Genomic DNA, 12864 nt, shown 5'->3' with positions numbered 1-12864 from the left:
GAAAATTAACTTAGTTATACACAGGTCGATCCCTCTGCTTTTGAGATTATGGCATCCTTTGTATTGATGTCTTTCCTTTGTCAAAATGTTGATTCAAAAAGTCCTACACCATTACAAATTTTCTAAAGTTCAACTAAGCTTTAGTTGAGCCTTAAAAGAAGGGAAGAAAGGACTACTACTTTGGTAAGAAAATAAAAACCTACCCTTTTTTTTGGTCTTACTGCATATTTGTGGACTGGTCAAAGCAATATAAAAGTCAAAGCCATGGAATTATATCATTACAAATCTCAAGACCCATAATTACCATAAATGCACTTCAGAGAAAAAATCAGATCAAGACACCCACACTTTGTTTCCTAATAAAAGGGGCATAGTAAAAAAAAAAATAATCCATGCATGGTCTCTGTAACTTAAATATTTTATTTTTATCTGTACTGTCAATGTTGCATACACTTGCTTAGACCCATGTGTACTCAGTTGCATGTTTTATGTAATTTCAGGGTGGATTAAAAAAATCAACGATTTAAAAACACTAAAAAAAAGTATTTTTTTAATTTAAATCAGATTTTTTTGATTTAATCCTTTTTTTGGTTTTTTTGTTAAGATGCTTTTTAAAAAAACCTCACATAAAGTCAGTTTTAATTTAAAGCTCAAAGATATCATCACAGAATAGGGATTATATCTTCTGATTATATACTATTTGAGACAATACATTCATGTAACCTTTTTAGAAGTTTTATAGCTAGGTTTTATAAATAGGTCACAACAGGCCCATGGACTATATTAGGAGCCCAATCTTATGGGGTTCACAGAGGCTCCTCTACAGATTAGTAAATACTAAAGAAAACCACTCTACCCAATGGGAGTGTGCTCAGTCTAGAAGATCCCACTAAGCATCTCTGTGATACCTTGTTTCAGTTCTCAAACTGGACTGGTGTCTTCAGAGATCATAGGGGTGTAGACTGTAGCCGTGTTGGTCTAAGGGCATAGGCAGATAAGGTTCTCTGGGTAAATCTGATATCTTTTATTAGGAAGAGCACATACCAACTGCAGATGCTTCCTCAGCCTGACCAAGGGTATTCATACCCAAAAGCTTGCTAAGAAGATTTTTTCCAGAGATCATGGGCAGACAAGGTTCTTTGGGTAGATGTGATATTAAACCAACTAAATATTTCGAAAAATTGCACTTTGCAAGCTTTTGGGCACAAAAGCCCTTCTTCAGGTACAGGGAATGTTTGTTGTCTCCAGAGATAACATCCTTGTTAACATGGAGATGAGAGATAACAGGCTTAATTACCCACCCATCAGCCCTGTTGTGTCTCTGCAAGTTTGTGTACACACAGTCAAGTCCTTACCTTTCTCTAAAAGTGCAAGGTTTCAAGAAATTAAATCAATAAAGGATATCCAACAATAAGAATGCATTTTTGTAGAAAAAAATTATTAAATTGAGGCTTCCCGAGTAGTGATTTAAATCATGATTTAAATCAATTTGATTTCAAATCAAATCCACCCTGTGTAATTTAGGATTACTTTATGTAAATAAGTACTAGTATAAGTTAAATCAGTGTAGGTGTCATGAGTGTGCAATAACCAATGCAAACAGACTATTACCTGCTTTTTTTTACCTCATGGTAAGGCACTATAATAATTAGGGATCTGCTTAACTCATGCTAAGACAAAGCAATTTTTGCGGCTTGGTCATGGCATAAAGAGCCAATTTTGTGGGCATTTCCCAACGGCCCTGCCCTTCACCACTGATCGGCAGAGAGGCATATACAATAAATTATATCATATAATTTTTTATATTATAAAGCAAAATCTTAAATTTAAATCTAAATTTAAATCTATTTAAATACAGACTTGTGTACCATATTAATTGTAACTTCTATCATCACAATTTGTTATATGTAGCGTTCTACAAAAAGTTTAGAAATATTAATTAATGTTAACCTTAATAGAAATATTTTCACTTCACTGACTGGCGGCTTCATTTAGTCTATGTCACTAGCAGACAGTCACTCTGACACATGATCTATGGCTGCAGTGACTGTTGTGTTGTCTTTCTATTGCGGTAAGCACTGGAACAACATTCTGGAACAGTATATTATACTGGGCGCTTTTTTTAGGTTGATTTTGCAGGAAACTGTGGCCAATTTCCTGGCGATTGTGGCCAATGCCATTTTTGTAGTGTCTGCAAAAACTGTGAAACTGCAAATTAAGTAGATCCCCTAGTAATAATGCCTACTGTAGCAAGTACCCCAGGATAAGGGTTAGCTGTCTATTCTTGATCCTGGTTGACAACAATTCACCAGCATCAATGTGCTGTGACGTGTCCTTGGTTTCACAGCTAGGAGTAACATAATGGGTCAGATCTTCTCAGTGTTAATCCAAAATTATGGGGCTATAAACCGAAGCGGTCCAGAGCATACAGGGACTAATTCCTCAGGGTGTGGAATGGTACTGGATCTACCCTGTGGCTTGAGTAGCCCCTGCAACTGCTATGATATCTAGCCCTTGGGGGTGGTAACCTGGGGATCTGCTAGCCCTGTCATTACCTCATCCCCAAACTTCACTCCTTTGGACTGCAGAAACTAGAGGCCCCACTCTGTGGGATGCAGGACAGGCAAGGTCCCTTTCATGGCCCTTTATAGACTGTCTCACTGTGGAAGCAGAATGCCAAGCAGTTCTGTAAAAATCTAGAACTCTTGGTTCAGAAATGATACTTTTATTAGACCAACTGACAAATTGCAAAAAAAAAATCTTTTTTGTTGCAATTTCTCAGTTGGTCTAATAAAAGGTATTATTTCTGAATTTCTGAAAGAGGTCTAGATCTTTGCATTTCTTTTTATCTCAGACCAACACAGCTACCAAATACACCCCTGAACCAGTTCTGTCGTATTTGTTTCCAGACAAAACAAATGCACATAGGAAAAACAACAGCCACTGTGAAAGAATGCTGTTCCCACAGAAATCACATTAGACATTTTTACATGTGCTTCTGATGTGGCACTGGGTACTTTTAAAAGCAAGCTGCACTAATTAAAAGTGTCCAGCACCACATCAGGAGCACATGTATCAGCAGTGCCAAGTACCTTCATGCTGAGAAAATGGCAGCGGTCGCTTTGAATTAAAGCACATCAAACATGTTATAGTTCAAAGTGCACTGCTGCCATTTTCTCAGTGTGGAGGTACGCTGCACCATTGAGATACATAACGCTGGAGCACACCAGTTTACATACTCCAGCAGCCTGGATTAATTGAGTCTGCTCTGATGCATTGGATATCCAGCACGTTGGAGCAGGTTCCTTGTATGTGTTAAGTGCCCATTACTTCCTGAAATCTTTTACGTATACTATAGTTACCGAAAACACCCACCACGGTTAGAACTCAGGTAAGGTTGGATTACAGAAAATACTTGGCAATAAACATTGACAAAGGCGAATCCTACTCCTGGCGCAGAACTTATTCCAAGCTAATGAGCTTCCTAGGAATAGATGAAGGGGTTAGGAGAGAAATCCTGCCAGCTAGCTGTAGAGGTAGCAAAATTATGTCAGGGCTGCAACTGCAGTTTCAAGGCTTCAGAAAAATCTTTGCCAGTCCTCCCTTGAGATAAGACAGGAAAGGGGAAAGAAAACATCTAATAATCAGTCACTGATCCTGTGGCCCAGCTTTCCCACCCTTCCCCAAAAAACACTGGGGTGATCTGGGAGCCAACAGACAGACACACAAGAGTGTGCCCCCCTCTGTCTAATGCCAAAATGCTGCCCCTTTGTGTGTTGCCCTCTCACAAGTGGTGGAATTGAGCCAGTTCCACTGTATCTAAAGGCTCTCCACAACTACAGAACAAACCTTCTAAGGCAACATATGATTATGAGTAAGGGTAAAACACTTGGGGTTTGCCAGTCGCTAACTGTGCCTATTTCTTACACTTGACTTGATAACAATTTCAGTTTGTATGTATGTATGCAGTTCTGTGCATATTTTTAAGGTTAATTTATCTGCGTACTTCCCTCCTGGTACTAAACTTCGTTACCTACATGGCCATAGGTGTTTTTTTGTAATCTGCTGGCTATGGGAACACCTACTTCTGCCACTGCAAGCAAAGACAAGTTGTGCGTGAAGACTTCAGATTGTCCTTATTGATTTTTTCCTTCTGACAAAATGATTTTCTGCATTTATAAAAAAATATTACCCAAATCAATCATATTGAACTACATTATCCTCCCAGTAAAAAAGCCTGCTGTACTGGATCATCCTCCATTCTAGAGATAAAAATCAGTGAGACAATACAGAATCAAAAAACCTGTATCTTCTTGAAGATGCATTATTTTCAGTGTCAGATGTAACTTCACAATACAATCATTCTTTATTAGCAGTAAATATTTATATCATGGGAATGCCCAAAGACATCATATTTGCAGCTGTAGTTTTGCTGTGATAGTTGACTAATGTTTGAAAAGTGTCACTATAACCTGGAAGTATTGGGGAGGGAGAGGATGAGCCAAGAATGTTTCATCACCTGCAGCAATTGAAATTCTTGGATGGGAGGAAAGCTTCTGCAAGTTAATTTTATAATTATTCCTCTGAATGTTGCTGGGCTAAGAGGGTTTCAACCCAAATCCAGAAGAAACTGCTGGACACAGGGGACCATCTGTGCTGAAAGCCCAGGTCACCAAACATTAGTGCTCTTTTATATCCAGCTCCTTGCTCTGTTTCTGTTCTGCCAGGAACAGCCCAGGGGAAGTTTTCCTTGAAAAGTCCCATAAAGGGTACTCCATACGAAAGATAACTCAACTTCAGAAAGCACTAGCTCTTCTGTAGATTTCCAGTTGAGTAGAGTGCAGGAGGAGAAAGAGAAAGCTTGTTTCCTTCCCAGCTTTATCTCCACTGTATGCCTTTGACTGTGGAGATCACTTTGTGAGATCAGGCCTACAAGGTAGTTGACCCCCACATCCTGCACAAGAAGGGGCTAGTTGTATGAGGAAGGTTCTGAGCTTGGAGACTGGGGGAACTGTAGCCCACTCTGCCTGTTGTATAGGGTCAACTTTAAGACATGCTGTCTCTGCCATGTGCTTAACATGCAAGTAACAGGTACCTAACAGTTCTCCTGACCTACCACATACCTTCTTGTATACTGTTCTGCAGGTGGTTGACAATAGCTGCTAGGATAGTAGACAGACTCATCACCTGTGCACATTGCGCAAGGCCTAACGTGAATAGCTCATTCCAGCAGGCGCGTACAAGGCTTGTGTTACAATCCTGCCTATAAAAATACAAAGTAAAACAATTCTAACAGGTATTAAAATCATGTTGATATTATCCTAAACACACACAATTTTATTATGATATTATATGAGAGAGATTTTGAGCACCCCAATAATAGGCATATAGTAGAAAACTATGAGAATTAAAAAAAAGAGTAACAAGAGTGACTGAGGCTGGATGGAGAGTCCATTTTAGAGTTTCTGTAAAATGGAGTTCTTCCTAGTTAAAGTTGCCTACTTCTATGTATAAAAATCAGTAAGTTGCTTTTGATTCAACTTTATATCACAGGGACCACTAAAAATTCAAATATCATGACCCTCACTATCATTGCCACCTTGTTTTACTATTCTTCTTTATGGAGAGGACTATTACATAGCCTGCATACATTTTAAACAGTTCATTATAGATTAATTAAATAATTTCATCTTTTATAAACCAATAGAGTCAGAAAAAGTTCCTCTCAGTACTTAAGTAATCACTCAGTAGAGAAATATATACTTACCCAAGTGCTTGAAAAGCAGGGATGGATCTAGCCCAGTGCATGGAGAGGAAAAGCAGTCGTGATGCTGATTCACAGATGTAGTGTACATTGAGGTACTCTGGCATCGGACTAGGCATTGTTAGCTGCAGAGAAACAGAAGTACAGTAGAGTCTGCACAATTCAGACACAAACTGATTGTTATTATCAAAGAAATAAACTTAAGTAAAAACATGCAAATAGTATTCAGAATATTTCACTGTACATTGCCATTTGTTATGCAGTTAAGCAAGTAAAAACTCACAAATAACTCATTAACAATGGCAAGAAGTGCAAGCTTTAGGGATGTGTGAAAGTAGAAATAATATGGAAACCCAATGGGATGATTACTTTAAAAGGACATTAGTATTAATTCAGCAGAAATTACCCCTGACTTCTTATTGCTGCATAGACCATTATTAGCTTTACAATACCTTGAAACCAATGGGAATTGCATTGTAAACTTCTTAAAATGACAAGTAATATAAAATCTGCATGATTCTGGAAATCCATGCCATAAGAAATTGCAAAAGCACAACAGGCAGTAGAGTACAGGCATACCTCGTTTTATTGCGCTTCGCTTTATTACGCTTCGCAGATATTGCGTTTTTCACAAATTGAAGGTTTGTGGCAACCCTGTGTCGAGCAAGTCTATTGGCGCCATATTTCCAACAGCATTTGCTCACTTCGTGTCTCTGTGTCACATTTTGGTAATTCTCGCAATATTTCAAACTTTTTCATTATTATTATACTTGTTATGATGATCTGTGATCTTTGATGTTACTATTGTAATAGTTTTGGGGCGCCACGAACCGCGCCCATATAAGACGGCGAACTTAATCGATAAATGTTGTGTGTGTTCTGACTGCTCCACCGACCGGCCGTTCCCCCGTCTCCCTCCCTCTCCTCAGGCCTCCCTATTCCCTGAGACACAACAATATTGAAATTAGGCCAATTAATAACCCTACAATGGCCTCTAAGTGTTCAAGTGAAAGGAAGGGTCGCACGTCTCTCACTTTAAATCAAAAGCTAGAAATGATTAAGCTTAGTGAGGAAGGCATGTCGAAAGCCGAGACAGGCTGAAAGCTAGGCCTCTTGTGCCAAACAGTTAGCCAAGTTGTGAATGCAAAGGAAAAGTTCTTGAAGGAAATTAAAGGTGCTACTTCAGTGAACACACGAATGATAAGAACGCGAAACAGCCTTATTGCTGATATGGAGAAAGTTTTAGTGGTCTGGATAGAAGATCAAACCAGCCACAACATTCCCTTAAACCAAAGCCTAATCCAGAGCAAGGCCCTAACTCTCTTCAATCCTATGAAGGCTGAGAGAGGTGAGGAAGCTGCAGAAGAAAAGTCTGAAGCTAGCAGAGGTTGGTTCATGAGGTTTAAGGAAAGAAACCGTCTCCATAACATAAAAGTGCAAGGTGAAGCAGCAAGTGCTGATGTAGAAGCTGCAGCAAGTTATCCAGAAGATCTAGCTAAGATAATTGTTTTTTAGACGTAATGCTATTGCACACTTAATAGACTACAGTATAGTGTAAACATAACTTTTATATGCACTGGGAAACCAAAAAATTCGTGTGACTCGCTTTATTGCGATATTCGCTTTATTGCGGTAGTCTGGAACTGAACCTGCAATATCTCCGAGATATGCCTGTACACTGACAGTACCTCTCAAGGTTTTGAATACATAGAGATTTCTTAGCTCAATATTTTATTATTTTTATATCTCTACACACAATGCACTTTGATAGCAGCAGGAAAGCACATCCTTATTAGTTTCTCCCACTCAGCAATAAGATATTGCTGTTCAAATTCACTTGAAGATACTGCAGCTCCAAACTGTAAGCCCCTACTGCAATTCCACGAAAACAGTTCCTCAGAATCACCCAAAAAATCACTGTAATCTGAAACAAATTGCCCAAATTTCTACATCCTCGATATGAGGCAGTTTAAAATAAGTTTTAGTAACAAATAAAACAAATTAGTTACACACATATATTAAGATTAAAATACTTATTAACTGCATAGTAAATATAATTTTAATATTCGTTAACATTAATAAATAAGTTTTAGCAACAAATAAAACAAATTAGTTACCCACATATATTAATATTAAAATTCTTAATCACATAGTATTAATATTAACCACATAGTATATAAAATCCAAACCTAAAATGACAACAACGTTCCATGTAGGAAAGTGCTAAGTGAAAACTGGCATGTCTAGTACACTGTTCAAGGGAAATATGAAAATATTTTATTATACCCTTTACAGCAAGGGTAAAATAAAATGATGGAAGAAAGCTCTTCTAAAATCATTCCAGGCTACATTTTTGCTTCAGGTGGTATTTCAGGAAGTACATACCTTAAATGTGACATGTGTATCTGTAAGTAGGGGTCCTTCCACTTCAATAATTGGCGTTGACTGATCTCTGCTGATTACATGAATATTCCCTCCTCCTGCAGGATCCATCCCATCTGCCAAGTTCTGGGCTGCTGTGCCATCTGTGGTGTTAAGTGCTTTAGCCAAAGTATCAAATGCCCTGCAAAAAGAAGAATAACCTATACAGATGACCAGGGCCAGATGTAATCCTGTTCCCTAATGCCACTCCCGACTCCTCTCTCACAACCAGAGCTCAGGCTTACAGAAGACCCAAGTCCATTCCATGCTAGTGCCAATACAATATTTCATATTGTTATCCTGCTGTTGGTTAAGGACATTTATTTCTTAGAACCAACAGTTAAAAAGAGAGACTATAGAGTTGGAATCAAAAGAAGCTGCAATGTGCTCAGCACCTCTGAAAAATCAGGTCACAAATCTAAAAACCTAAATAAAGATAACCTAACTTTAGGCTTCTACTTTATAAATCTTGTCTTGGCAGTCTACTTGGTTTTCCAAGATTTTTAGAGTAGGAGTCTAAAGTTTGGTTGTCTTTATTTAGGGTCTTAAATTTGTGGGATTGGGCAGTTGTGAAATCCCAGGTTTTTCCTGTGTAAAGTTTCCATGTTACCACTATGTGTCTTCATGTTTTGAAAGTCAAGCAAGCTTACTTCTTCTTGGTTTTAAAAGATGAATAAGAGGGATCTAGAGAATAACTAGAGAAATGGGTAGGGACCTACCAAATTCATGGCAGACTTGGGGTGTTCTTTGGTGGAGGCGAAAACTGCAGTTTTAAATATGGTGCCATTTTTGCTTCCTGGCACTGATTGGCTGAGGGGTGCTGGGCGGCACTGCTGTTTGCTGCTGACTGGCAGGGAGGCAAAACCAGCACCATGTTTAACACTGTGGTTTTAGCTTCCCTGCTGATTAGGAGGGAGCAGTGGGATTCTCTACTAATCAGCAGCAAGGGTGGGGTGGGCAAGGTGTGTGTGGGGGAACATGCAAGGTTAAAGGAGCCACCATGCACCGTACTTCCACCGTGAATTCAGTAGGAACCTTGAGATGGGGTTCACGTTCTGACTGGAAATGCCAGCTAGAGTAAAGGTTGTTAATCTCAGGTTAATCCCACATTAAAAACCATCATTATCAACCCCTTCTCAGTGTAAAAGCAGGAGTAATGTTGCAGGAAACATTGAAGTTCACGGCTCAGCTTCATGACAGCTGTATCGGAGTAGTTTGTATAGCATGTGCCTGTGCTGTACTTGACACAAGGCCTGGAACTAGCATTTCTTTACATTCATGAACATTAAACTCAGAGACGTAAAATAGCACTAAAGTGTTATTGAAACTCAACCTCTTTCAAGGAAAGACATTTTTACGCAAACCAGTGAACCGTTACATACTGAGCATAGAATCTGGTTCTATTTTGTTGTGCTGTGTTTAAAGACAATAGGACAAAGTTCCTACAGAAAGAGAAGAGCGCTGTGGGGGAGTCTGAGAGGAGTCTGTGCTAATGACAGCAGCCAGACATGGACCACTAATGCAGTTATACAACAAGTCAAAATAAGGAAGTTTCCACATTGCTGATGTGGTGGCATCATGATGTGCTAGTTCAGGGGTTGGCTACCCCCCCAGCAACCCAGAGTGGCAGCGCACAGAGGGGCCACACAGGGAAGCTGCCTGCTGCTGCAAGCTCCACGCTGCCCGAGTCACACTTCCCCTATGTGCACGGGAGCAGCGTGGGCAGCACGCAGGGTTGTGCCCCTTGCTGCCGCCCCGCCTGCAGGGAAAGCGTGGCCAGGGCAGCAAGGAGCTCAGTGGCAGGCAGCTTTCTGTGCTCCCCACTGTGCCCGGCCGCGCCGGGTTCCAACGCTGCTCTGCAGAAGTGGCGGCGAGGCCAGCACAGCGGGGAGCACTGCCAGTACCTGCTGCCTCCCCAGAGCCCGGGGCCAGGGCTGGGAGGCAACTGGGGCCGAGAGGCAGCAGCTGTTTGCAGCTGGCCCGGGTTCTGGGTAGCTGCTGATAGCCACGGAGCCTGGACTGGGGGGGCAGGGGCTTTGGGTGGGGGGCAAGGGGCATGAGCAGGGCTGGGGGGCAGGGGCTTTGGGTGGGAGGCATGGGGCAGCAGGGCTGGAGGGTAGGAACTTTGGGTGGGGGGACAAGGGGCACAAGCAGGGCATCCTGCCATGTACCCCCTGCCCTCGTTTTGTTTTTCTGGCATGCCGGCACTCCAGCACCTTCCAAGGTAGGCATTGGTTTTTTCTGGCACTCGGGTCAAAAAATGTTGCCTACCCCATGCTAGTTCAATGAATAAGGATAATTGAAGACAATATAAAGGGTGGCTTCTAAATCAGCCGCCATTGCAAGTTCATACCTAGTGATCTCACTTGCAGATTGATCCTCTGGCTGGATTTCAGAAGTGTCCCCATTATTAAGTGACTCACTGAGGTTGGCAAGGGAAGTTACAACATTTGCCAGTGTTCCTAAAGCACCCTGGCTTGTCTCAGCCTACAAAGAAAGAAACCGTTTTAGCGGATCAAAATTCTAAGTGAAATGCTGTACGTAATACATCTTCCCATCATTTTTAAAATCTCTTTATTTCCTTCTCCTATTACCCTGTACTTTTTCATTTCTCCTGAAAACTCACAGAAAACAGTGACCCACATTTGGTTATGGATAGGGATGTACCCAAACTGGGTGCGTCCAGATGAACACGGACATTTGTTTCTCTGGGGACAGTTAGCAATGCCACACCTTGTGTGCAGCTACTTCTCTCTGCGGGGTGCCCATGTCCCGCATGCTCTGGTGCACAGCAGGTTACCCAGGGTGAGGTAGGGAGGATGGGGCCAACAATTGTGCTGGCCCCAGCAGCCTTAACTGGGATCCTGAGGGCCTCCTGGGGCTGCAGCCATGGCAGGAAGCCTGGACAGCAGCTGGCGTGCGACTCTAGCCAGCCAGGCTTCAGTTTTGAGTGGCATGCATTGCCGCCATGTGTGCTGTCCTGCTTTTTCACAGTGTGGGGTTTTTTTGACCCTGATGTGGATTTTTTTGACCAAAGGTAGCAATGTGGGGAACGCCTGCATGTGCAGTGCATAGTGCCACAGGCAGGTCTGCAGCATAACATATCAAATGTCTGCGCTTGTTTGGATGCGGCCATTGACGAGGCAGGAGTTGGGTTTTGCAGGCAGACTGCAGGGCTGGCTGTCATTTTTGTGGGTTTATCATGGTGCCCTCCCAGTGCCTCTGGTTGGCTCAGAGGCCCCAGTGGCCCTGCCCCTCTCTGTTATTTGGCCAAAAGAACTGTTTGTTGTGTGGTTCCACCCCTCATGCTGATTGTCTAAGAGGCTTCGCATGACAGCCAGGCCTCTCAGCCAACCAGCAGCAAGGGGCAGGGTGGCTCTACCTGTTTGCGCCAGTGGTCCTCGCACCCCACTTCTTCAGCAGGCTGCGTGGCTAGGCCACAGAGGTCGTGAGGACCACTGGCTCCCACTGGTGAGCCTGCATTTTATTTTAGTAAGTTTTTTTTCCCCATGGATTTTGTGGACATAGGTGACAATCCCTGATCTTGTTATTTCCATGAAATTTGCAAAAATCACAAATTCAGTAGGTCCCTAGTTATGGATGGTCTTTAAGTTTCTGAAACCTTTAATCCTTACTCTTGGTGAGACATGGCATGGTGAACGAGTTACAGCTATTGACCTAAATACAGGCATGCTACTGCCTGCCAAGAAAAGACATGTACTCTTCAATCAGCTAATTTAATGATGGAAAAGACTTTCTAAACATATCTATCCTAAACCACAGAAATCATTCTAGTAAAATATATCATGTAATTATAAAATATATCTGGTAAATATATATCATGATCTCAGTCTACTTGCTACAGAGAGACAGAAGCAATCTCCATTACACCTGCTTCCTTAGGGCAAGAATCAATGGGTGGACCCCAAAGTCAGCTCAACTAGCACTCTCCTTTCCTCAGCACAAGAAGGTATTTATTGTACTTCCCTTGATGCTGTGGGGGTCTCGCCTAACCCTGATAGCTGAGATCTGGAACTTCTGTGACAGCTGAGGATAAGAAAAATTTTGTCCAACGTCCAGCCAAAATAATTTATTAAACAAAAATATGGGTTTCGTAATGAAGAAAAAGGAGTTTTACCTTGGAGTCTGCAGCTAGGAGGACAGTACCGTCATCCCGTATCAAAGGCTGTTGAATATTCACAAGCATTCCTGGATCAAGAAGACCTGCTGACCTGTTCAGAAACATAGAATCTAACAATGAATAACATTGTGTATGAACTACAAATATATATATTTCTTGAACAGGAAAATCAATTGAGTTTTTGTAACAGGGGCCCTGCTTCATTACTGAGAGAGGGAGGGAACCCAGGGCCCACTGGCCAACTTAGTCCCTTGAACAGACTAAATAGCAAAAAGATGCCTTAAATAAAATGGCTGCCCACCCCAGATACAGGCGGTGATTGGCAGGCCTGGGGCAGAAGTAGATGGTCAAAGGCTCATAAGCCCAGGGCTCGGCCCAGATAGGGCAGTCTTCCTGTAGAAACTGCAGGAGGCAGAGCTCCAGGGAGAAGCCAGTCTGGACTGCCTAAGCAGAAAGGACCCTGTGCCCCACAAGGGTGGAAGGAAACCTGTGCTGTGAGCAACAAGAAATAAGTACCTTGAACCTCTGTGTTTGTGCT

The 12864-nt window shown here is 41.8% G+C and overlaps 1 protein-coding gene across 3 annotated transcripts in view; it reads right to left on the bottom strand.

The window, feature by feature from the left end:
* The window catches only part of NR2C2 (nuclear receptor subfamily 2 group C member 2), a 93142-nt gene that overhangs the window by 13544 nt on the left and 66734 nt on the right, over positions 1-12864 (bottom strand). For all 3 annotated transcript variants that reach the window (XM_090022687.1, XM_090022688.1, XM_090022686.1), the window contains 5 exons: positions 12324-12417; positions 10539-10672; positions 8150-8327; positions 5768-5889; positions 5124-5263 (listed from right to left, as the gene is read on the bottom strand). In XM_090022687.1, the coding sequence (XP_089878813.1) occupies positions 5124-5263; positions 5768-5889; positions 8150-8327; positions 10539-10672; positions 12324-12417 (668 nt within the window). The remainder of the gene's footprint in view (positions 1-5123; positions 5264-5767; positions 5890-8149; positions 8328-10538; positions 10673-12323; positions 12418-12864) is intronic.

The sequence above is a fragment of the Crocodylus siamensis genome, chromosome 11 (genome assembly GCF_052110815.1).
Source record: "Crocodylus siamensis isolate JL-2025a chromosome 11, ASM5211081v1, whole genome shotgun sequence".
NCBI classification, from domain to species: domain Eukaryota; kingdom Metazoa; phylum Chordata; order Crocodylia; family Crocodylidae; genus Crocodylus; species Crocodylus siamensis.
This window is presented reverse-complemented; position numbering and strand designations above follow the sequence as displayed.